We start from the raw sequence: 26931 nt of genomic DNA, 5'->3' as shown, positions 1-26931 counted from the left end.
AGGTGGCTTAAAAGAAAGAGGTTGGCACTACTGGTCAAGGTAGTAAAACTCAGATAGGAGAAACTTCAGAGACCTACTTTCATTAAACTTAGCTCTGGTTTATCCTGACTGAAGAGAACTAGGGGGCTTCATTATGTTTAAAAAAAAAAAAAAAAAAAAAGGCCTTGAAAAATGTGAGTTCCTACCTCTTTCTCTCTGAAAGAGTCAGTAGAGGAGGATGCTTGTTTTAGACCTTTGGTTATACTCCTGCTGTCTCTTGTAAATTCTTTAATATGACTTTCTAAGAATGCTCTAACCATGTGTGGATACTAAGCCCTTTAAAGGGTGACTGAATATGTGATTTTAAAATTATTTTTAATTTAAAAACTGATATTTAGTTATCAGAAAACATTTACGTATGTTTGGAGCAACTGGGTATATGCGTCTACTTTTTCAACTGCAAATTTTATGAAATCTAAATATAGTCACAAGATTCCATTTCCAGATAAGATGAAGTAAACACAGTTTACTCTGACTCCGCCACTGAGTGCAGCTATAAAACCTGGATAGAATGCATGAAGCAGCTATTTGAGGACCCTGAAAAGTAAATAGTGGCAGGATGATGAGGGGAAATGACCAGAATTGGAAGTTCCACCAAATTGACAAAAGAGGGGTAAATCTGGTTCCTGTTACTTCATTATGGCCAGAAGTGGAAGTCTCTACAAAGGCTTTGAAAACTACACTGATGCTGGAAACATAACCCACAGAAAGAGGTTTAGAACTTGAAGCCTGAAGCTATTCACGACAATTGCCTGCTAAGACAAAAATAGCAACATTCTCAGTAGGATTGAAACAAAACCCAGAGTCTTGTAATAGAGTGTTCCAAATGTCTAGGATACAACCCAGAATTACTTGGCATATGAAGAACCAGGAAAATTACCCATTTTTATGGGGAAGGACAATTGACAGAGGCCAGTACTGAAATGGCAAAGATGTTGGAATTATCTAACAGACTTTTAAAGCAGCTGTTATAAAAATGCTCAACAAGTAAAAACAATCACTTCTGAAACAAAAAGAAATTCTCAGCAAATGAATACATGATATAAAGAACCAAATTAAAATTTTAGAATTCAAAAATGCAGTAACCATAGTTCTTGAAACTCACTAAGTAGGCTCAATAACTGAATGGAGATGAAAGAGAGGAAATTCAGTGAATTTGTAGATAGCTCAGCAGAAATTGTACAATGTGAACAACAGAGAAAAAGGATTAGGGGGAGAGGGTAAGCAGAGCCTCATGGACCTGTGGAATAATAATAAAAGATTTAATGTTCATGGCATCAGAACCCCAGGAAAAGACAGGAAAAAAAGTATGGTACTGGAATAAGATTTGAATAAATAATAACTGAAAAATCCCAAGATTTGGCATAAAGCTACAGATTCAAGAAGTTCATAAAACCCCAGACACAAACCCAAGTAAATCTCACCAAAACACATCATCATCACACTGCTGAAAACCCAAGACAATAAAAAAAATCTTGAAAACAGAGGAAAATAATGCATTACCTATAGAGAAACAATGATTGAATGACTATGTATTTCTCATCATGGAGAAAGTGATATAACATTTTAAAACTACTAAGAGAAAATAATTGTCAACTTGGAGTTCTATATTCAGCAAAAATATCCTTAAGGAACTTTCAGACATTCTCAGATGAAGGGAAACTAAAAGAATTCATTGCCAGTAGTAGACCTTGTGTAAGAAAATTGCTAAAGGAAGTTCTTCAGACAGAAGGGAAATGATGCCAGAAAAGAATTTAGAACATCTGGAATGAAGGCAGAAAAATAGAAATGGTGAATATCTGATAAATACACTAGACTAATCTTCTCCTCTTTAGTTCTCTAAAATATGCATAATGGTTGAAAGAAAACAAGTGTTGTCTGATGAGGTTTTCAATGAATGCAGATGTAATATATGACAACTATAGCATAAAGCAGGAAGTAAGGGGACTTATGGGGTGTTAAGCTTTTTACATTCCAGTTGAAGTGGTAAGATACTCTAAGTAGACTGTTAAAAATTGAGTACAGCATGTGTATTGTAATCTCTAGGGCACTTAGAAAACTATAAAACGTGAAAAAAACACAATAGAATAAAGTAGAATACTAAGAAATATACAAATAACCCAAAAGAAGGCAGGAAAGGGGAAACTGAGGAATGAAAAACAGAAGAAACAAACAGAAAACAAGTAATAAAATGGCATCCCTAAATCCAACGATGTCAAAAAGTACACTAGATATAAATGTTCTGAACACACCATTTAAAAAACAGATTGTCAGAATGGATGAATACAATCAATATTTTCAAAGAAAATTTAACACCTGAAATGAGATGTGCAGTAAGTATAAACTGCAATCCAAATATTGAAAACTCAATAGAAAAAAATGTGGAATCTCATTATGTTTTACATTGATTTCATGCTGAAATGTTTTTTGTATACTGAGTTTTAAAATACATTATTAAAATTTCACCAATTACATTGTATATTTTAAAAGATGACTACCAGAAAATTTTAAATTACTTGTATGTCTTACATTAAAATTTCCATCAGACAGCAATCTTCTAAGGTATGACTTTTGTGAAAAATGAAAAGAAATATTTCAAGCAGCAAACAGGGTTGGTCAGAAGCTGCATTTTCATATTAGTTAAAATATTAGGAGATCTGGATTAGCGTTTATTAAGGGTAACAAATGTAGAGCTAAATGTATTAAATTTAGTAATACTATATAAAACAATTTTGGTGTGCAAAACATCTGTGGCTAGCTACAAGCTCTGCTCTGTGGCACAGTTCATGTAACTCAGCCATGAGCACGGCTCTCTTTTGGGATGGGTCATTGCTTTACCTAGTACTTTTCACAAATCAATAAAAACTACTTCTAGTTAATCAGAACTAAAAATATTGTTGTCAAACTACTCTTTCTTTGAAAAAGTTACTTTAACCATACATTCCAACCTGAAGCCAACAGATGTCCTCAGTGAAACAAACAAACAAACAAACAAACAGAACTATTCCAAAGAAATGCAATGGAGGTGGACAGTGAAACGTGGGAGTTAAGTTATCTATGACCAGTGTCTAGTGGTGTTTCTCATTAGCTGCTGAGGCTGGAGTTCTGTGAAAAGGAGAATTCATACCCACATTTCTCAGAGTGAGTTGTTGGCCTATCTAGTTGTTAGGACTTTGGGATAGTCCATGAGTCAGAGACAAACCATGAAGGCCAGCTCACTCTGCAGGACTCTTCCTCTAAGTTGTGGTTTAACATTTAGCTAATAAAGACCCCATTGCTTATCTCTCTGTCCTCACCTCCATACTGTAAGCTCCTTGAGTCCAAAAAACCATGACTATTTTGCTTAAAGTACTGCCCCTAGTATTAGCATAATAACACATAGGAGCTCACAAATATGCTAAAAATAAATGAGCATATGCCAAAGTCTGTCTCAGCCAAGCCTTGCTGACAGGGGGTGGAAAGGTATTTTTGGCTTCATTCTAAAGAGTGCTATTCTCAAATTTTCCTGTTGACATGTTCTACCTCATAAAAACACATACATATTTTCTGATGGTTGCAATCTGGCAGATAGTGATCATTTTGGTTTTAGTTTTAGTTTTATGTATATCATTTAATCCTAGTTACTAGTAGCATAAGGAATTGGAGAATAATTGGAGAGAGAGAGAATGAAGATTCTTATATTGGCTATGCAACTAAGTAGCTGTGAGGCCTGGAGTATAGTATTACCCAAGCCTTCTGATATGGATGTTTTCATATGCACATTAATTACCTGGAGTTGACCAGATGTTCTCTGAGGTCTCTCTGGCTCTTGTAAAATGGAATGAATCTTGTATGCACAAAGCCTCAAAATTCCATACCAATTGGAATATATTTCAGACCACTGCTATAAAATTGCTGTGAAGTGTTATGGTAGAGAAGGCAATGACCATTAAGATATGGTAGTCTGCTGGAGCTCTTGGCTCTCCTTTGGGGGAAGAAATATTCACATGCTTTAGAGATTATAGAAATAATTTATTTCTTCTCTTAGGTGAAATTTCCTGTATTCATTTCTTATTGCTGATGTAACAAATTTACACAGAATTAGTGGCTTAAAACAATGCAGATGTATTACCTTATAGTTCTGGAAGTGAGAAGGCCAAAATTGATCTCATTGGACTAAAATTAAGATGTCTACAAGGCTGCCTTCCTTTTGGAGGCTCTGGGGAAGAATTCCTTTTCTTGCCTTTTCCAGATTCTAGAGTTAGGTTGCATTCCTTGGCTTATGGCCTCCTTCCATCTTCAAAGCTGCAATAGCCAGTTAAGTCTTTCTCACATCATACCACTTGTACACTGACTCTTATGCCTCCCTCTTGAAAGAACCCTTGTCACTGCACTGTGCCCACTGCATAATCCAGGATAATCTTATTTTAAGGTCAGCTGATTAGCAATCTTAACTTCACCTGCAGCCTTAATTCCCCTTGCCATGTGATAGACTATAGTCACAGTTTCCAGGGGTAAGGATGTGGACATCTTTTGGCAGTCATTTTCTGCCTATCACATTGCCATGTTTCTGAGTTTTTAAAGTTTTAACCAATAATTGCAGAGCTAGTAATTTATTTTCCTCTGTTCCCTTTTCACACTCTGAATTAGTTAATGGATGGCAGGAATCAACTGAAAAAATTAGGGCTAAGTAATGTCCTGGATTAACTGAAGAGATTCTCTTCAGGGAAAGCTGTCACAATCTCCAGCTATTTCTTAAAGCTGGTTATGTGTAGAAGGTTCTTTTACCTAAGATCATGTTCCTATCCACAAAAAGATAGAAACTGTGTCCTTTTAAAAGAAATAGAATGTATTATCTAAGCTTAATTTTTTTTTACTTCTAATAAAAAATATCATAAATGTCTGCCAAAGTTCATTGTGCAATTTTTTCTCCCTGCTGAGCAGGTGGTTGAAAGTCGTGGAATGTTGTTTTTCTGAATACAGATGCATAATGCCCACAGTGAACATGCTCATTAAAACAGAAAAAATTAGACTGTATTAATTTGCATTTCAGTCCATTCTTCGGTAGATTTTTTATGTGTAGCTCTCACTGTAATTATTTGCATCTTTGGAAATGCCACATCTATTTGCAGATTAATTATGCCATTATCAAAGGCTGAGAAGGAAATCTTCAAAATTCATTGTTAACATTTAAAGAAAATGCACAGGAAGCTGATATAGAAGGGATAAACCAGAGATTTTTGAGTGTACTTATAGTGGGCAACAGAACTAACACTTATCTTTAGGTTAATGGTATTATTTAGACTTGCACTTATTAAGTGTTGATTTGGAGGATAATAAATTGGTTAAGAGGGCTCAATGGTTAAGTTCCATTTCACATTTATTGTGGTCTCTGTTTCAGCCACTCAGTCACTTAGAAACGTTTATGAGTGTATGCAATGTGCCACTTCCTTTAGAAGACAATGGGGATACTATCCTTAGAGCTCCCATACTGTGCAACTCCACGTGTTGCCATTTTCCTCACTCTATAGTCTATATGAGTGGTACCCTCTGGAGTAGTGTAGTTATAGAATATGAGGCCTTATGCAGGGACCCTGGCATTCTCTATGAGAGAGGCTGTGCACAGTGGGGAACAGATTCACAAACAGACTCATGTTATGTGTGAATGGGTACATACGGTAATAAGAGCACAGAAGAAGGGAGCATCTGACTTTTCTTAGGATGGACTGGGATATCTGGGTTTTTCAGAGGAAGCTTTGCTCAAACGGAGTCTTGAAGGATCAATAGGAAATGGTGAGACAAGAAAAAGTTGGATGGTTTTCTGGGCCAAGCCAGCAGCCTGTGCAAAGAGGTATGCAAAAGCATACTACATTTACAAGACTTGCAGATATTTGAGTATGACTTAAGTGTGAGATTCATGTGGGCAGGTGAATGAGGCAAAGCATTTAACCTTCCTGTGCTTTACTTCCTCGTTTAGTAAGAGCAATAAAACAACACTACCTACCTCATGGGGTTTTGTGAGTTTTAAATGAGATGTCATCAGTAAAATGCTTAGGTTAGGCTTGATATACAAAAAGCACTCAACAAATGTCAGCTGCCATTGTAGACAATGATGATGATCACAATGATATTACATGAGGTTGAAAAATTAGGCAAAGGCTACAGAGCCTGTGCTAAGGAGTTTTGACGTAATACGTTGGCTGGGGAAATTGTGAAGGATATTAAAAAATAATTCAATTCCCAGCTCTGTAGATTTATAAACTCCGTGTCATCATTTGGCAAGGCTGATTAGACCCCATGAATTGATGCATACTACTCGAAATCATTAGAGAGACTGATGAAGAAAAATGCCATTTTATCAATTTACACTCAAAATAGAAACCACTCAGCATGCTGTGATAATTATGGCAATGAGGTGGTGTATTTCCTTCCCATGAATTGGTAAATCTCCTTGAGCTCCTGTGTGAACATCAAATAGTTTCTTAAGTGAGGATGAGGAGAGTCGGAGTAAATGTAAATGAATGCTTTGAAAGGCTGGTGGATTAGCCTTGCTCACTTACTACTTGTCTGCTAGAGAGATGAGAAACAGGACCTGGTTGGTACCTTCTCTGGAAATGCTGGTGACACTCTGATTTTCTCTTCCCTCTCCTTTTACAGATATCCCTTTTTTGGACACCCCTCTACTACAACTTCTTTGTTTTTTTTTTTTTTTTTTTTTGAATCATCACCTTTGTTTCAGCATGCTTTCAGGAGATGTCAGTGGTTTGCCAGTTCATCTTGATTTTCTTTAAAGTTGGCTGCTGTTTGGTGATATTTTGGGGTTTACTTTAATCTCAACAATAAATGGTCTCCATAGTGTTCATCTATTCATTGCATTCAGCACCTAAACAGTACATTATTTTTGGGGATATTCAGTTCAGCCCATCCACTGTGGGAGAATTCACAGTACTATTGATTACATAGGATGGCATTTCCACTTCTAAATGTCATCTTATTTTCCTAACTTGTTGTTTTAATCATCTTTTACACTAGATTTTGAGATCCATTCTGTTTGAGGACCTGTAGTTCAATGAATGAGTTGGGAGTATAACATTTGTCTCATGAAGTTGCTATATTTGTGTAATAATAAACTTAACTCATCAAGGTACTAGTGTAGGCCTTTAGAATTTGGGTATCTTTCTACTGAATGCTTTAGGGATATAAACATTTATTTTACTGGATTTTCATACTACTGTTTAATGCTATAATGTTACCTTATATATTCTATCAAGCATTGTAAGCTCAGACAGATTAGGCAGTAATTTGTCAAAACAAAAAGTAATAATGCTAGCAAAGACAAAGAATTTATGCTAGTTACAGGTGATAAACTAAAGCTTTCCTTGTCCTCACCTTCATTCTGTGGTCTCTTAACCATAAACATCAATGTAGCAAAGAAAAATTGATTTTATGTTTGAAATTATAATTACCTTGATTTCTTTAGTGATGGTTATTTAAAATACTGAAGCATTTTAAGCATATTTGACATTTGCATTTTAAAATAAAACTGATTTTTTTTAAAAAGTGGAGAAGGCCCATGTAAATCCCTGCCTTTTAGAACACGCATTCCGAATATGGTTTTAAAGCATTTCAACAAAAATGCTTTGATGGAATGCTACAATCACTGCTCATTATCTTGAATTCACTTGCAGGTCATTCGTTCTTAACTGTTTTTTTTTTTTTTTTTTAAGTGAGTGTTTACCATGTTTTTACTCCAAAGGAAATCAGTTACAATTGTTTATAATGGGTGCTTATTTAAAAATGAAAGCTCTGAGAAAAACTGCGCTTCTAATTTTTAATATTTCAAACATTACAGATGTTGGCATTGTGATGAAACAGAACTTGCCACTAGTAACATGTTAATGGTCTTTTCCATGGAGCAGTTGGAGATGAAACTGTGTCATAAAATATTTATTAAAATGCTTATATTTCACTGGAAATTTGAGGGTGTACCTGTACTGTACTGAATTCTGTGTTCTAGCAAATATTTCATAATGATGCCTAGTACAAATTTTTATTAATGCAACATGGAGAAAATGGTCGTTCTCTCTTGTCTGATTTGGATTAAAGTAAAATTCCAAGCAGAAGTGCCAGAGCTATTTTTAAATGTACAAGGCATGCATTTTTTTCTTTTAAGATAAATTCTCCATCAAAATAGGACCTAAGATTTAAGAAACAAATATAGTTTATTATGGCTATTTTGTGTTTAGAGAAATACTAATAGATTATAGAAAGTGATTTGCCATTTATTGAGAAGGACCAAAAAGCACATTAAAATATCTAATTTGTTAGTAACTTTTAAAAGTGCAAACTTAAAAAACAAAAAAGTGCCACTTTTTGTTATCTAAGTCTAAGGCTAAGAAGAATGATCATACCAAGGTTGAAGCAGAGGTGGAGAACAAGCACAGTCAGATCTGTTGGGAATGTCAATTGATGTAGACTTTCTCAAGGGTGATGTGTTTACAAGAAGCCTTGCTATACATATCCTCTGATCTAGCAGTTCCACTGCTGGGAATTTAACCTTAGGAAGTAATTGGACAAGGGGCCAAAAAATAAAGACAATGATATTCATGATAGCATTGTTTCTAATCTCAAATATTGGAAACACCTTAAATTTCCATTAGTAGATAATCCATTAGTAGAAAATTAAATCAAGGTACTGAGTACCTTGTAGCTATATAGAATGATATTGTGTAGGAAAAGATGGCATAATATGGTAAGGAGGTGACAACCTGGTATGTATAATATGGTTAAAAAAAGAATGTGCACTAAGACTTGGTGGATATCTATAACAAAATGTTAACAGAGGCTACCACTGAATAGTGGATTGCAGGAAACTTTTACTTTGTTTTTTGCTGCTTTTTTATATATGAAATAAAAACATCTCATAAGCAAAAACTATTGTTATAAATGTATCTATCTTTGATTTAGCACTTCTACTTTGAATAATCTGTCCAACAAAATGAACCTACAAAGATCTTATATAATGTTCAATGCAACATTGTTAAAAATAGTTGAAAAAAATTAACCTAGCTGCTTATTCCCTATTAGAAATATATATAAGAAGGTCATTGAATAGCCATATTTCACAGCCATTGAAATTGAAGATGTAAGTCTATATTTACTGATATAGAAAAGGTGTTCACAACATATAATATGGAAAGGGCAGGTTAATAAACATTGCATTATGTAGATAGGTAGGTATGTACACAGATAAAAATCTGGAATGCTTTTTATTACAATGTCAAAAGTAATTATTTCTGAGTGATGGGATTGTGGGTAATTTTCAACCATTTTTTTCTATGTATCTGTATTTAAAAATTTTTTACAATAAATAAATATATCTTTATTACCCAAAAAAAGTAAAAATCAAGAACATCAGATATCAAAAAGGAGAAGTAACCAAAAAATATTGTTAGGTACTATGTGAAACACTATGGAGACAGGTGAAGTGAGTGGTACTAGGAAAATTTACTTTATTAAGGTGGTGCCAGGAGAGAGTGTCAGTAACCATGAAAGAAATGAAAATGTTATCAAAAGGTGCTTTCTAAATTCAAAGTGCAGGCCCCCAGATGGCCCCAGTAAATTCTTCAAACATTCAGGGATATTGATATTAAGTAGGGCAACTATGTAGTTTATCGAAGGGAGCTTTAATTGAGAGAATCAGTATAAACTAGAGTGCCCCATGTAAACTTCACAGATGGTCACATTACTATTTCAACTTTTTCTAAGTATAGAGCAAAAGACAGACTTTCAAGATTTTTTAAGATACCAGAATGATCTTAGTACCAAAACTTCACAAAGAGAGCTGGCATTGGTATGTGCCTGTATGTGCACACACACTGCAGATCAATCTTGATGTAAAACCCTTTCATAAAATACCATCAAATAGAATTTAGCAATGCAGGCCGGGCGCTGTGGCTCACGCCTGTAATCCCAGAACTTTGGGAGGCCAAGGCAGGCAGATCACTTGAGGTCAGGAGTTCAAGACCAGCCTGGCCAACATGGCAAAACCTCATCTCTACTAAAAATACAAAAATTAGTCAGGCATGGTGGCGCACACCTGTAATCCCATCTATTCGGGAGGCTGAGGCAGGGGAATTGCTTGAACCTGGGAGGCGTAGGCTGCAGTGAGCCGAGATTGCACCACTGCACTCCAACCTGGGTAACAGAGCAAGACTCTGTCAAAAAAAAAAAAGAAAAGAAAAAGAAATAATTTAGCAATGCATTAAATAATACCATGATCAAGTAGATACATCACAAGAATTTAAGCTTGGCTCAATTTCGGAGAATCTAGTCCACATATTAGATGAAAAAAGAAAAACCTGTATGGTCATCTTAATAGGTGCCAAAAATACTAAAATTCAACATCTACTAGTACATTAATTTGGGCAGTGGTTACATGACTGTTCAAGTTTGTCAAAACTAACTGAACTGTATTATTTAAAAGAGTGAATTTTATTGCACTAAATTATATACCACTAAAATGAACTTTTAAAGGAATAAATAAAATAAGTTTATGGTAACAAAAAAAATCTGACACATATTCCCAAATAAAAAGAAAAAAATTAAAACTTAGTAAAATAAGTAGAATGCACTCCCATTTAAATCAAATATATGATAAGAATACCGACTTTCACTGAAATTATAAACCTTACACGGAAAGTGCCAGTCAGGAGATAAGGAAATAATAGACATAAATATTGGGAGGAAGTTGCAAAGTTAACATTATTTGCAGATATTTCAACTGCACAGCTAGAAAGAATCGACTGAAAAATTATTGGAAACAACAAGAAAAATCAGTAAGATGAATGGCTAGTTACAACTATGCAGGTGGGAATAGAAGTGGGGAGAAAAGGAAAAAGTGGATGTATACATGATCCGAAGTTTCCACCATCATTCATATGTATGTGACATACACTAGGCCCTACAACTAAGCGCTGCAGGACACTTTACCTATAAGACACAGTGGCTGCCCTTTCTCAGAGACCATGTAGCCAGAGACAGGAGTTGGGTATAAATAAAAATGACAAAGGACTTTATGGAGCAGTGATCATCAAGGGGCAGAAGAGGAATTCACAGTCCTGGGGAAGGAAGGCACAGACTGTAAAGTAAGGAGAGAGAAGAATGGGTTGTCAGAGGTCACAGCTTGTCCTCAGAGCCTAAGACAGACTTTAGAACCTTTTGATTAGGTCTACCCTATGTTTTACTTTTAAATTTGTTTTTTAGTTGAACATCTACAATTTGTGAGCATCCACATTTTTAAAAATCTAGATTTTTTACCTCTATTAAAAAATTAGAAGCTTGGGCAATGTATGGCATCCATTTCTGCAAGGGCAACTGTTGGGTGGAATTGAGCAGTGGCTGTCAGCCACCCTTAGGTGCCTGGGTCTCTCCAGTCTGTTAAGTGCAAATGCTCTATTCTCTCAGTGCTGTCACCCATTAGTTATCTATCTGTTGGCCCTTGGAGGCATTTCAATAGAAACCCCTGGTGCTGATAATAAAGTAAAGATAGCGGGCAAACCTTCTCCACTCTTGGTCATACAACAGTACTTTTAGAAATTAGCTAGTCATAGTTGCCCTGTTGGGAAAAGCCATGGAAGCATTTGAACAAATGATGAAATGTTAGCCTCAGTAAATGTACAACTTGTTTATTCCCAGTAATGCATCCCTATTTCCCCTGTATTAGTTTTTAAATTGAAAAATTATTTTAAAAATTGAAAAAGAAGATTGAGAGGCCATCTTTGTGGGGAACTGACCATTGTCTACATCTTCCTCAATTCATTCCTCCTTTTGAATTCTGAGGCATGTGCAGAATGCTTTTTAGCCCAGGGAGATCTTTCTGTTCTGTGACATATCATTAAGATTAATTGAGCCTTTCGATTTTACATTTTCCAAGAGCAAATTAAGTAGGAAAAATGGGACAGGTTTTCACTGTCACTTATACTGTGATTTTTTTCTACATCTGATGGCCAGATTTGTTAGGTATTCGAAAAGCAGTAGCATTAATTGCATTTTCCCTTCATTTTTGCAGAAGGGCAGATGTTTTTTATGTTGTTAATGATGGGTTGGGTTAAACATAAGCAGCACACTGAAAGTGTAACTAGCTATTATTTATGAGAAAAGAACAATGTAATTCCCCAGATTTGGCCAATCTAAAGCTAAGGTTTATTTTATAGACTTCAAATAAATAAATATTTATAACCTATAATTTTGCTCTTTTTTTTTTTTATTTTTGAGACGGAGTCTCGCTCTATTGCCCAGACTGGAGTGCAATGGTGCAATCTCAGCTCACTGCAAGCTCCACCTCCCGGGTTCACGCCATTCTCTGGCCTCAGCCTCCTGAGTAGTTGGGACTACAGGTGCCTGCCACCACGCCCTGCTAATTTTTTGTTTTTAGTAGAGATGGGGTTTCACCATGTTAGCCAGAATGGTCTCGATCTCCTGACCTCGTGATCCACCCGCCTTGGCCTCCCAAAGTGCTGGGATTGAGCCAGCGCGTCTGGTCAATTTTGCCCTTACTTCTATGCCCTCAATACACTCTAGGGTTTTGGTTCCATCTGTCTTTCCTTTTGTATCATCGGTATTTTTCTTACTTCTACTTACTTCTGGGGAAAGAACAAATGTTTAAGGAAATTCTGTCCTCAAGAACACTTCCATGGCCTGTCACAGTGGCATGACATTGCTTGCTTTCCTCTAGTTCTTCGTGAAAATGCCTAGCAGGGTACCTGGTACCCGGTTGGAACTTGAAAAATACTTTGTCAATTTGAATTAGACAAATTCTCGAAAACATAGCCTATCTCACTGCCTCCAGTTTCTTACCACCTGCCTACGGTGTGGCTCCTCTCATCTGGGTTTTCCACACCTTCTTTCCTAGGCTGTCTACTAGAGCTCTCTCTCCAGATCACCAGTTCCTGCCCCCACCCCTGAAAAATCCACAATCGTTATTTCTTCAGCATTTCTGACAAGTGACCTCTGTCCTTCTTTATGCAACAAGCAGCACTCATGGAATATAATCAGAAATACTCTTTGTTTTTGCCCTTTCCTATAAATGTATTCAGTGGGGAAAGGTCTTCCCTGGCTTCTGAATGAAAATTCAAGAACCTTTCTTTCTGCTCACTCTTAGGCAATAAAATGTCCCACTACCAGGTCAAATCACTGTTTCAAGCTGGTATCCCAAGTGTCCAGTGCTATGTAATTAGCTAAGCCTCCGACTTCATTATACTTACTCCTCTCCCTCAGGAAGGGGAGTGGCAAATTAAAAAGCTCAGCTCCTAAGGAGGGGCATGATTCTCTTCGTCTCTTTTCCTGCCGTTTGCCACCAGTCCTCCTGCACCTTGCTGGGGTCCGACTTCTCAGGGTTAAAATAAGGATGAAGGAGACAAGGATCTAGAATAATTTGAGTATTGACTTGGTTGTCTGGAGAGATTGTTGTGCAGTTTATGCTCAAAAGAAGTGCTGTACACAGGGGTCCCCAGCCCCTGGGACGTGGACTGGTACCAGTCCGTGGCCTGTAAGGAACCAGGCCACATAGCAGGAAGTGAGTGGCAGGCCAGCGAGCCTTACTGCCTGAGCCCCGCCTCCTGTTGGATCAGTGGCAGCATTAGATTCTCACAGAAGCCAAACCCTATTGTGAACTGTGCATGTGAGGGATCTAGGTTGCTCACTCCTTATGAGAATCTAATGATCTGAGGTAGAAGAGTTTCATCCCCAAACCATCCCCCTTGCACTGCCCACCCCATCCCATGGAAAAAATGGCCTTCCATGAAACTGATCTGGTGCCAAAAAGGTTGGGGACTGCTGCTGTAGTGGGTTTGGGGTAGAACTGAGTTCATGTGTAGATGCGTTTGAAGAATCTGTGGAACATATAGTAGAAATGTCTCATAAGTAACTATGACAGTCTGGAGATGTCAGCCCTATCTAGAGATAGAAATTTGAGAGATATCAGCATATTGATCATAGTTAAAACCACGGGAGTGGTTGCTGTTTCATAGAGAAAGAGTGTGAAGTGAAAGAGGAATCTAGAGATCAAACATTAGGGAGCAATCCTTACAGACTTCATCAACCATCCTAGCTCTCTCTTGGATGCCTTTTTCACCCTGAAGAAATCATTGGCTCCTTCTGAACCTCAGATTCTCTGCTGATGAAAGTTAGTGAGGGTGATTTCTAAAGTCCCTTTCAGATCTGACATGTTGTGGTTCTATCCCTTTGCATTAGTTTTCACAACTGCTTTGGGACAAATAGGGCATTTACTAATTGCTTAATTTTATAAACTCGCTAGTATCTGTAAGCCCATACAATTATATGGACCCCTCATCTATCTTTCTGATAAGCAGAATGGCTATCCTGTATACCTCAACTCCACCAACAGTCTTCAAAGAAAACCTGGAACACCTTGAAAATGGCAGCTTGGAAAAACCCAGTTGTATTTCATGTGTGTCAATAGGGAATGATGATTAAGAGCTCAGCTTCTGAAGCCAGACCCCTGGGCTCAAATTCCTCTACTGTCACCTGAGGCAACTTAGTTAACCTCTCCTTTCTGTGTCTCATTTCCCTTATCTATAAAATGAGGGTAAGAATCCTAGAAATGGAATGAGTTAATATACACAAAATACTTAGCAAGGTACTTGGCACATAGGCCCTTGCTGGGTGTGAACTACCATGGTGTGATAATGATAATGATAAGACAGCCTTGTCTGATGAAAAGTGTCTTAACTGCAAGGGCTGAAGAAGGTTACTATCTTAGACTTTTAGTTCCAAAAGCAGAGTGAAGAAAAAAAAAACCTGTACTGTTTCCTAGTAAGTGGGAACTTTCAGATGGCTGAACTCTGTGGGTGATAAAAATTCATTTCCTACTATCAAATTGAGCTACAGTTGAAAAAGTTGTGGATACTGAAATACAGTTGTATTCAGTTTATAAATCTGTATGGGGTAGGAGGAATTAGAACACACCTACCCTTAATATTTTTTCTTTTTGTTGCATTTACTGGTCATATTTAGCTCAAAGGAAAGCTGCATGAAAAGAGAAGAAACTGCCCGCTCTCTCTGTAATATGCCTTTTTATCTTAAAGCATCTTAGAGGCTAAGGAATTCTTGGCTGTAAAGTTGTCACCTTCTAAAACCAAAAAATTTCCCTAAGGCATGTTGCTTATGAATCTCTAGGTTTGCAGCAGCAGCTTCAAACTTCTTTTGAACATTTGACCTGCTCCTCCAAACATCTCTCTAGATGTCAGCTACGTGGAGGGAAAGACACACCTTAAGGAATAGTAACTACCGAAACTTCTTGAATCTTCTCTCCGTTTCTTCCTCTTTGCTCTTCTTATTTTATCTGAGAGAGGCTGGGTTCAACCTGTTTGTCAGGCACAGCCAAATATGTGTCCCCCTGCAGTTTATTGTATGCCAAGAAGGATGGTGACATGACAGCGGTAATTCAAAATGGGGTTTTAAGTGAATAAATAAGAATAAGCCTTTGGGATTAGTCCCAATTGAAAAGTTCAGCACTACTGGGGAGGGTAGCCGCTACTGTGGGGGATTAACAAATGGCTTGCTGCAGGGAATAGTATTCACTGATCCAGCCACATTTTAGTTATTGATGGCCTCTCTGCCCCAGTGCCCATCTCTCTTCCCAGACGCACAGATTCTGCTGCAAAGATCTTAGAAATGTGGTTTTGCCCAATTATCCTACTCAGAAACTGTGCCTGCTTGTATATGAACCTTCCAATTCATAGTTTTTAGACCACAGAAAACGTATAGCTCTATAATTACTATATAACCTTAGGGAAGAAGACGAAGAATTTCCTTCCACAGAATCAAACTGAAAGTAAGAAAACAGAGGAAGCCTTCTGGTAAGAGTGGTAGAAAAAGGGTAGGATCATTTTGTGATCATGGCACTGAATATGTGAATAAAGAACTCTGTTATAGGCCTTTACTGTTTGCAAGGCCTTTTATGGACACCACATTATTTTATCTTTACAACGAAAAGGCTTCATCCCCACTTCATAAGTGACAAAAGTGAAGCCTAGAGAGGTTGACAGACTTGCCCAAAGTCCCACTACTGCAAGTACGATAATCTGACTCCAAGTTTGGTTCTTTCTTTGCTGTGGTCTTTCTGTGTACTAATGCACTGACCTCTTAAGTTTCCCAAACACCCACCCAGCTGAAAGGTCCAAGTATATAAATCCAACGAGATTTGCAGCCTTTGCATGTTTTAAAGTTTATACATTATCCATAAAGCCAACAGTTCCCCCACCCCCTTGACAAATGGATTAATCCTTCAAGGGAAGGATAGCAGACAGGCAGAGAGCAGCATTTCACCAAAGAAAGGGCTATCAATTATACTCTTGGATTATGGCCTAGGAGGGTTTTAATGTTGAAGAGAAGGCACCAAAAAATGGACAGTGAGGAACAAGGAGAGATATCAATCCTGTTTTCTATTCTATTCAAAAGACTTAAGGGATTAGAGACTGGGGGTTAGATGGCTATTTTAATATCTTCCTTTATAGTCCCCCATGGAAAAAACTGAACAAAGTAACTACAGTCCACAATTACTTGTTTACTTGAATTGTGCTGAGGGCCTAGCCTGTAAGATTCTTCCATCAAGTCTCTGAGGCCCCTTTCTATCTGTTCACTGTCTCCACAAGAAGGATATGTCTCCATGCAGTGGTGTGATGGCTTTTCAGTTTATCAAAGTTGAGAGGGCTCAGTAGCCCCTTTGTACACTTCTACCTTGATTTTCTAATCTTTGCTGTTGCTCTGAAGTTTAAAGGATTAGATTAAGTAATTTGAAGGTAGATAACATGGAGGGTGTCTGTACTTAACGGGCCCCCAATAATTATTTGTAAATTGAATGGTTGGTAAATTTCTGAGATCATCTATTATTTTCTTTCATCAGAATAACCAAATAAGTTCTTGGTGGCCAGAATTGTGTCCTTAAATACAATTCTTGTTCTTCACATATGTTCTAACAGCCCACGCTGAGTTCCTATGATGCTACTTTAATTCTGTTCCATTTCATGAATTATTCTAGGAGGATACCACTGAGAAGGCAGCAGAGCCGACTTTGCTTGAACAAAATACACAAAGCTTGCAGTTGAGAAAATAAAAGGCAATAAAATGGGCTTCATTTCCTCCTTATTGCTTTCTTAGAAGTAACTAACTTTAAGGGTACTGTGGGAACAGGGCCAAGAAAAGCTGATGGTTCTATTCTTGGTGATCTGTAACTGGATTCAGACAAGTCTTCAGAGTTTATGTGAGGTTGCTGGAGTCTACTGGTGTTTAGGGCCCCAATGAAATGCAACTTTAGGGGTGTGTGTGTGTTTCTCTTTTCTCTCTACTGTCAGGTTAGCTCTCTTCCACTGATACTGTTGTCTGTCAGAGAGATTTGGAAGCTCAGCATTCCAGTTTAGATTTCTGGTTAGTGCTTGAATAAGGTATCTTCCTTCCAATTGAAGTACATACATTCTTATCCTATTCTCTCCTTCTCCATTTACATTCCATGGTGGTTTTGTCCATATCAAGAACATTTTAAGATCAACTTTATATAGAAACGTGTATACATTTCAAATATTTTGATAATGTTTTCCATATGTGTACACCCGTGTAAACTAGCACACAGATCAGGATATAGAACATTTTCTTGTAGACGCTCCCAGTCAGTCCTAAGGGTAACCACTATAATAGTCCCTGCTCATCCAAGGGGAAATGTTCCAAGACCCCCAGTGGATGCCTGAAACCGCAGAAACCAAATACTGTATGTGTATGGCTACATAGTACTAGAGCTAATTCGTCCTTCCATGTTTTATGTCTGGTGCCTCTTTTGTACTTTTATCAATGTAGATTCTACTGGACATCTTCCAGAAGAGGCCAGTTTCATTGCAATTGAAGTCTCACTCAGATAGTATCTTTTTTCCTTGATAAACTTCTTCAGCTCTGCTGGAAATGTGGCAGCAGCTTCTTCATTGGCAGACATAACCTCTCTAGTAAATTTTATATTTGTCAATCCAAACCTATTCCCAAATCGGTGTAACCATCACTTATTTGCAGTAAGTGGCTTGGTGTCACTCATTTCAGGGGATCCCTTGCTGAAATCTTCATATAGGCTCACTGCTTTCTGATGCAACACATTGCTATCAATTGGAATGCTTTCTGCTCATCTCTTCCACCCACAAATTTAATGCCCTTTCCATCTTCACTAAGCACTTATCACACACTGTCACCATAACTTTTGCAATTTGAGGTGCGACAGCAAAACTAGCACAAATTTCTTTTTTCTTCTTCACAACTTCATGGATAGAGGATTTGTTCTTACCACAGATCTTAGCAATCTCAGCATATTTTTTTTTCACCTTTTCACTTAGAGGAAGCACTTTACAGCTTCTGTTTGGCATATTACAATTGCCAGCATCACTACTCTTGTGCTTTGGGGCCACTATTAAGTCAAATAAGAGTTACTCAAACAGAAGCACTGCCACAGCAGTCAATCTGGTAACTGAGATGGCTACTAAGTGACTAATGGGCAGGGAGCATAGACAGCATGGATACACTGGTTGTAGGGATGATTCACGTCCCGGGTCAGATGGAGCGCGATGGTACCGGATTTTATCATGCCACTCACTCACAGCAGCATGCAATTTAAAACTCATGAATTGTTTATTTCTGGAATTTTCCATTTGATATTTTTGGACCAACGTTGGCCATAGGTTAACCGAAGCTGTGGGTAGGAGGGGACTACTGTATTTTGACTTCTAAGTTGGTTTTGGCTGTTTTGGGACTTCATAACACTGAAGTCATAGTGTATGTATTCTTTTGTACTTAATTTATTTCATTCAACATTATATTGTAACTCATCCATGTTGTTGGGTAAAGAGTTCCATTGTATAATTATGATTGTTTGAGTCTGGAGCTATTACAAATAATAATAATGCAAGAAACATTCTCATGCATGTCTTTTAGTAGACATGCCCTCATTTCTCTTGGTAATATCGTCAGGAGCAGGATTCCTTAGTCGTGGGCTATAAATATATTTTCTTTTAATAGGTACAGCAAAACATTTTTCCTAAGTGGTTGTAACAGTTAACCCTAAGTTCCTATGGTTTTAGAGCACAGTTTTTTCTGCAATATTTTTACTGTAGGTTGTTGATGCTAATTAATGTGGAATATTGAGGTATTTGCCAGCCCATCTTAGATTATACACATACACACATTTTTGTATTTTACATTCATTCAGTTTGGATTCAGAGGTGGAAATTTGCCTTGTCGTATATTTGGAAATTTAATAGTGAAAAGTTGTCCTTAGAAGTTAAAAGAAAACTATCTAATAATAATATTTTTCTAGGTGCCTACTCCCTGCTAGTCACTTTAAACATTCTAGTCCCACTTATTCCTCATTGCGATCTTATAAATTAGATATTAGATTGGGACTCTGTCCCAATACTAGATTAATTGTTTTGCTCATTTTTAAGCTGTTTATTTATTTTTATTTTATAAGATGGGGTCTTTCTTGCCCAAGCTGGTCATGAACTCCTGGGCTCAACAGTGCTTCCATTTCAGCCTCCCAAAGTGCCGGGATTACAGGCATGAGCCACCACGCCTGGCCCTAAACTATTTATTTTTAACCTAAAAATAAGTTATGTCTTTTGCTTTAAAATCTAATGTTAATCACAATAAAGTTTAACTATTGAATAGATGTCTGGTTTTGTGGTTTCAGAGTGAGAATGAATCTTGACTAAGAGTGGTATTTAATTTATGGAGTGAAACCAGAAGGGGGAAGTGAGCCAGGGAGGTTCCTTGGATCCTGCCTCTGGCATTATTCATTTGCAGCTGGCTACATTGCATTTTATGGCTGCTATTTTCTCTCATTTGTCCTTGATTCCTTCGAAAGGAAGTAAGTAACTCAATATATTAAACACTGCCTAGAATCCTCAGTACTGAACATTTTAATTCTATCAAATTTTTATGAGCATATGGTTGAAAAAGAAAGAAAACCTAGGGCTTCAGTTTCTTAGTTCACATAATGGGTAGTTCCAGTAACACACTTGCATGGGCTGGAGGGCGCTCTAAATAATAATAATATTCCTGATATTTAAAAAATATATCAAGGTATGGAGCTCCTAGAATCAGTGTAGAAAAGCCTGTTAGACTGGATTTTCAAATAGTAGAGTTCTCTTCCCTTTTAGACAAAGCTATATTAATCCATCCTTTCATTCATTATCATGCATTCACACAATGATTCAACAAGTACTTATTGAGTACAATGTGCCAGGCCCTGTTCTAGATATTAAGCATATAACAGAGAACAAAACAAAGGTCTTTCGCTTGTGGAGCTTACCTTCTCAGGAGAGAAAGAGGCAAGAAAATATATACATATATGTCATGTGGTACTCCGGAGGAAAATAAAAACAGAGTAAGGGGCATGCGAATGTACACTTGGTGTTGAGAACTGCGATTGCTTTTTATAAGGAACAGTTATGAAAGCCTCTCAGTCAGTATTAATATTTGTGCTGGGACCGGAAGTGTCAGTCAATTCTCTGTCCCCAACTCTACAAGGACAAGGGTAGAAACTGGGAAACCAGCTAAGATCTCTAATAGGTGTGTTCAGGCAAGAACCAAATAGCATAGATGTTTCATTTTGTGGGCTCATCACCATCCTTGTGTTTTATTAGTAAAGGTAATTATTATGTTTATCCAGACATGGATGAACAATATCTGGCACATTTGAGCCACATTGGTAATAATTTAGTAATATGCAAGTTAACAGTAATATGCTGTGGGTATTATAAAGTGAGTTCTATATTTAATGCTCTTTTGTACTTACCTAATATTAATTTTTTTGTAGACATTTCCTCCTCTCTCCTGTTTTCATTGAATAATTTGTAGCATGCTTTCAGCCACTTACAGTTGAACTTCAGTCATTTGTGTCTCCTGTTCATCCTCTGCACATCCATGCTGTTAGGTTCTGTTGTTGCCTGGTCTCCCAAATCTATCTCCTTCTTCTGCCTTTCCCAACTTTGGTTTTAGACCTTTCTTTCATCGCAGAATTAGCCATCCTTCTCTAATTCATGTGAAATTCTCTTTCTTTAATCCATGTGAAATTCAGAGAAAACAATACAGGTTTTCAAAATGAGTCCTTGATTCAAATTGGTTCAGATCTTTGTTCTTTCGTGTACTGACTGTAGTACCTTTTGCAGTTTTTGAACTTCAATCATTCCTTCACAAAATGAGCATAACAATATCTACGCAGTGAGGATTAAGTGGGATTATGGAGTGTTTAAAGTACCTAGCAGGGAGTAGGCACTTAGAAAATGTTGGTTCTTTCTACCTTCTGTTCTTCTGCTTCAGATCTCTTAATTTCTACAGCTCTAAATGTGCTCTTTTCCTCTCTCAGTAAATAATACTACCATCTCACCAGTTTAAATAAAACAAGCTATGAGTCCCCTTCGAATAATCTATTTCTTTCACAATCTAAATTTAATCCATCTGCAAATCCTATTGGTTTTAACTCAACACATAGCCTCAGTCTCTCTACTTCTCCCCATTGACACTGCTACAACCCTAGTCCAAGAATCTTATCTGTATTGTTGCCATAGGCCCTGAATTCATCCTTCTGCCTCCACTGTGGTCCTCTTTCAGCCTGTTTTCCACAGAGCCTAAGTGATATTTAAAACATAAACCAGATAATATCATTCCCCTGCTTAAAACCCTCCAGTGGCTTTTCATCATACTCAGAATGAGATCCAACTCTTACCCTCTGCTAACACTCGCCGCTCTTATGCTTCAGCAGCACTGCCCTTCTTTCTTTTTCCGCTTACTCATCAAACTCATGGCTGCCTCGGGCCTTAGCACTTGCTATTCTCTCTGCTTGGAATACTCATTCCCCAGATGTCCACGTGACTTGCTGCTGCTTGTCATTTAGATCTCAGCTCTAATTGTCCGCTGCCTTCTATCAGTAGTGCTCCATCACACCATCTTGTTTTTCCTAAGGCTTTACCACTATCTGAAAATAGCCTGCGTTTATTTCTGTATTTTCCCCTCAGTAAGAATTAAAAGTTCTCAGACTAGGGCCCATTTCCTAGCAGTGTTTGGCACATAGTAAGTATGCTGGAAAAAAAAAAAAAAACCTTGACTGAATAAATGAACAAATAAACTCACTTTTAATGAGCTATCAAGGTTTCATATTAATTACATGAGCCAAGAATAGTGTTTTTATTTTTAAAATGTGAGGACCTACTGGTTTTCCTTTAATCCTTCATACTTCACACATATGCTTGTGCTGGAACTATGACTGTAAATCAGTATCAGTACCATCCCCTGTTTTGGCTTTTTCCCCTAACCTAAACAGTTCTCATTTACTTTTCTCTCCATCTCCACTTCCACACTGTCACCTTAGTGCAAATTACCATCCTCTCTGGCCTTTTTTCTGTAAGGTTTTAATCTCCCAGTATTTGTTCTCCAGACTGCAGGCCAGTGAGCTTTTCAGTTGCTATTATACCCATGCTTGAAAACCCTTTAAGTTTTCATTGTTCTCAAGATAAAGACCAGAATGTGGTCTGGTCCACCACCTCACGTCACGCCAGCCCTCACTCTCCACTCCAGGCCACACTTTCTCCTCCCCTCCTGGTTCCCGCCTGCCACCTGGCTGGGTCGCCCTTGCTTCCCGCTTCCTGCGAAGTTTTACATCGCACCCATTTCGCCCACTTCTTCGGATTTCAGGACACTGTTCCTTCCTCGAGGAAGCCCTCCCTGATTCGCAAGCGCCACTCCCCGTCATACAGCCCCACATCACCATGGGCCTCTCTTTCAGGGCTTTGTTCGTTTTATAAATATGTACTCCAGAATATGACAATCTTATTGACGTTCGTCAATGCCAGTTTGCGCTCAATAGCTATTTGCTGAAGGAATATACGGACTAGCGGCCCGACCACTCCTCGCCCCTCCCCTACCACTGCCGCGCAGATATTACGCCTAAAGCAGGCGCCTCGAGGACGGACATCGCGAGCGCCTGCGCGAAGGGGTACGCATGCGCAGAGGGGCCAGCCCGCTGACAGATTCTCGGTGGCGGCGGCAGCGGCGGCGGCCCTGGACTGCGGGGAATGGGAATCCTAGGTCCCTGACTGAGCACCTCCCCCGCCTCCCTGCCCCCGACATGGCTCAGGAGAAGATGGAGCTAGACCTGGAGCTGCCTCCGGGTACGGGCGGGAGCCCGGCGGAGGGCGGCGGCAGCGGCGGCGGCGGGGGCCTCAGGAGGTCTAACAGCGCCCCCCTGATCCACGGCCTCAGTGACACTTCGCCGGTGTTCCAGGCCGAGGCGCCGAGCGCCAGGCGGAACAGCACAACGTTCCCGAGCCGCCACGGCCTGCTGCTACCGGCCTCCCCTGTCCGCATGCACAGCAGCCGCTTGCACCAGATCAAACAAGAAGAGGGTATGGACTTGATCAACCGAGAGACGGTCCACGAACGGGAGGTGCAGACCGCAATGCAGATAAGCCACTCCTGGGAGGAAAGTTTCAGCCTGAGTGACAACGACGTGGAGAAATCCGCCTCCCCCAAGCGCATCGATTTCATTCCTGTGTCACCGGCACCGTCACCCACTCGGGGAATTGGGAAGCAGTGTTTTTCGCCATCCTTGCAAAGTTTTGTAAGTAGCAACGGATTGCCTCCAAGCCCTATTCCCAGCCCAACGACCCGATTTACCACCCGGAGAAGCCAGAGCCCCATCAATTGCATTAGACCAAGTGTTCTTGGACCATTGAAAAGAAAATGTGAAATGGAAACTGATTATCAGCCAAAGAGATTTTTCCAGGGCATCACCAACATGCTTTCTTCTGACGTTGCACAGCTGTCAGATCCTGGTGTGTGTGTATCTTCGGATACCCTTGATGGAAACAGCAGCAGTGCCGGATCTTCTTGTAACTCACCAGCGAAAGTCAGCACTACCACCGACTCTCCTGTGTCACCTGCCCAAGCGGCTTCTCCATTTATTCCACTAGATGAACTTTCGTCTAAGTGATTCACTCATCCTGAGACTTTCTTTTTGCAGTGGAGAGAGAGAATAATCAAGTTGGGGCAAACACTGAACTTTGTCAATTAATTTGAGGCTATTTCCTATTCGACCCCTTTTCTTTTTTGAAATTTCCTGAAATGATGTTATTCTAGAGAACTTCTATGTCAGGTTCCTGCGGATACCTTTGAATTCAGTGTAGTAATATTTTCAGACGTTTCCCCAATAAGTGTGTTGAAGCATACATCTTTACGCTGCTACTATGTCTAAATACATATGTTATCCCTTGATTTTTTTAAATAATTGAGAGCTCTATTTATTTATGGGATTATTAAGTTCTGATGAAAATATAAATGTTGACTTAATCAGCATAGTAAACTGATGTTTAAAATTCCATACTTCATGCCCACACTAATTTTTAATGTTATTTTCAGTGGTTTGCCGATTTCCATTTGATGAAGAACTATACAGCTTAAAAAAAAAAAATACGTTAGTTATATCAATCTAGTGGTTGTCTGTTTTACCCAGGAATTCTTGGATATTTAGTTTTCTGGGTACCGAAGTGGGTGGGAGGGGGAATGATTAGAGAACAAATTATAAAAGTTTGCAACAAATCCTTTCAAATTAAGTATATAAAAGTAAACTTTTAAGGAAAACATTTTTAATGAGATTTTAATAGTAATTCTAGTCAGTCATACAACTATATTATAGAGAAAATAAAAATTTTCCTTTTTTTTTTTTTTTTTAACCAGAAAGTGCATTTGCTTGGGTGCAATCCTAAAGTGAAATGGGACAGTGCCTTGCAGTCTTTGCCCACTGTACATAGGCTAAGGCTAAGCTCTTTGTACTACTGCAAACGTAAGTTTTTCAAATGTAGAAAATGTGTGGGAAGGCTTGTTGAACTTTGGCGCGCCCAGGTAAACAATACTCTCTCTCAATTGTTGATATACTTTAAAATATTCAGTTGTGCCTCAGTTCCAAAAATTATTGCCAACCAGGAGCCAGAGCAATTTTTGGCTACTTTTCTGCTCTGCCCATCTGTCACCTTACTGGTTTTCCCTTGTTCAGGAAGGAAGCAGCTGTTTCCTTGCCAACAGGTCCCTTCCTCCATCTCCCACCAAAGTAGGGCACCATTGATTAGACAAAGGTACAGTGTAACTTGGATTTCTGACAGCAACAACAGGACTGAATTGTTTAACCTCTGTGGTTAAAGCTACAGCTTGAGTTGACTGCCTTGGGGATGTCCATTAATTAAGGGGTGATGATTTGCAAGAGAAAATTAGTGGAGAGTCACATAGGTAAATCATTATTTAACTTAGGTTTTGCTAAAGGTAGAATAGTCGAATGTTCTTTTCTTTGCCTTTACAATTAAGACAATAAGAATAACAAATTTTTCTTAATATTCTTCCTTATACCTCATATAGCTTCCTTAACTAGATAGTTTGACAGAAAGAATGGCATACAAAGAGGAAAGGGGAAAAATGACTCAGAACAAGACAAAAGCTCTGACTTTTTAAAGTTATCACTTACAGAGACTAACAATTTTGTGGAATTTTTACGACTATGAAAATAAATGGAACTGGTCAACTCTTGATGGTTGCCTCAAGATGGAGTGAAATTGCATTGAGGGTAAGACTGTGTCCACAGGTTTAAAATTCTCTCTTCTGAGTAATAGTGTTCATGTGCTCCCATTCTCAACCTTGTTCTTCAAATTCAAACTTAAATAGTCTGACTTCTTGTTGGGTAACTTGCCCTGCCTCCAGAGGTATTTAAACTTCATTATCTTCAACACAGAAATTGTTAATCTTCTCACTTCACCTATTCTTGCATTATCTCAATTGATGTCATCACTAATTTCCTAAACTAGAAATCATGGAAGCATCTTTGACTTTTCCTTTTCTCTGTTGGATTAGCTTAATCACCAAGTCCTGTCAACTTCTGAAATGAATCTCAAATTTCTTCCCTTCTCTATCTGTTGCCCCTGATTTTGCCTTAAGTTTTTGCCTGAGTGATCTCCCAGGCTGTTTTCTGTCTCCTTTTGGTTCAGTCTTTATACTGCCTCTTGAGAAATCTTTCTAAAATTTAAACTTGATATTTTTCACCCTCTTGCTTGAAAACTTCATTTGCTTCCCCATTTCCTACTCTTTAAGGAATGATTTCTTTAGCCTCAGATAGAAGGTTCTTTATGATCTGGCCATATTCTGCAATAGCTTCAATCCTCCTCATCTCTGTTCCCGTATATGTCTGTCTTTCTTATTCTACAAACATTAGACCACTTGATATTCTTTAAATATGTCATACTTTCATGTATCTGTGCTTTGGGATAGATTGTTCCTTCTCCCTAAAATGCCATTCCTATCCTTTTCAGGGAGGCAAATTGCACGTGAGTTTAAGTAGAAGGCAATGTATACCTGCTGATTATAAAATATTTAAACAGTGTACATATCTATGTGGTTTTAAAAGTCTGCTTTTAACTATGTAAAAGTCATCTTCCCTTTCAACAGGTAACTTCTGTTAACAACTTGGTATATATTGTACAAGATGTGTTACTGGCATTTCCATGTATATATGTATATAAATGCAGGAAACCAACATGTCCTTGATACCTCTCTTTTCTTTCTCCCATGTCTAATCATTCCTCAAGTCTTACTGATTTTATCAGCTGGAATCTATCTCCTTATTTCTACCTCTATTGCCACTCTGGTCCCGGCTACCAGCATTTCCCTCTTAGACTTCTGAAGCAACTTGCTAACTCCCACTTGTGCTCATCACACTCACTCTGGTCGGCTATCCTTTCATTCTCTATACAGCGACTAGAGTCATCCTTTTAAAATTGTGGACCTGATCCTTCCATCTCCCAACTGAAAGCTTTTCATTTGCTT

General features: G+C 38.3%; 2 protein-coding genes and 1 long non-coding RNA gene across 5 annotated transcripts in view; 2 read left to right on the top strand and 1 right to left on the bottom strand.

Moving 5' to 3' along the window:
- The window catches only part of LOC139358119 (uncharacterized), a 36395-nt gene extending 14515 nt beyond the window's left edge, over window positions 1–21880 (bottom strand). Inside the window, exon 1 of the long non-coding RNA XR_011612484.1 lies at window positions 20867–21880. This is a non-coding gene — a long non-coding RNA (uncharacterized lncRNA). The remainder of the gene's footprint in view (window positions 1–20866) is intronic.
- Window positions 1–26931, top strand: part of LOC105491781 (phosphatidylinositol-4-phosphate 5-kinase type 1 beta) — a 307266-nt gene that overhangs the window by 52306 nt on the left and 228029 nt on the right. The window lies entirely within an intron of this gene.
- PABIR1 (PP2A Aalpha (PPP2R1A) and B55A (PPP2R2A) interacting phosphatase regulator 1) lies at window positions 23080–25641 on the top strand. The gene has a single exon (XM_011758447.2). It carries the CDS (start codon window positions 23195–23197, stop codon window positions 24056–24058), a length of 864 nt encoding a protein of 287 aa, XP_011756749.2. The 5' UTR covers window positions 23080–23194; the 3' UTR covers window positions 24059–25641.

This window comes from Macaca nemestrina, chromosome 14 (assembly GCF_043159975.1).
Source record: "Macaca nemestrina isolate mMacNem1 chromosome 14, mMacNem.hap1, whole genome shotgun sequence".
NCBI classification, from domain to species: domain Eukaryota; kingdom Metazoa; phylum Chordata; class Mammalia; order Primates; family Cercopithecidae; genus Macaca; species Macaca nemestrina.
Note: the sequence above shows the minus strand (reverse complement) of the source record. Positions and strands in the feature narration are given on the sequence as shown.

Excerpts from the sequence above, each read along its gene's own strand:
- PABIR1 (XM_011758447.2), top strand. The coding sequence starts at position 23,195 with ATGGCTCAGGAGAAGATGGAGCTAGACCTGGAGCTGCCTCCGGGTACG.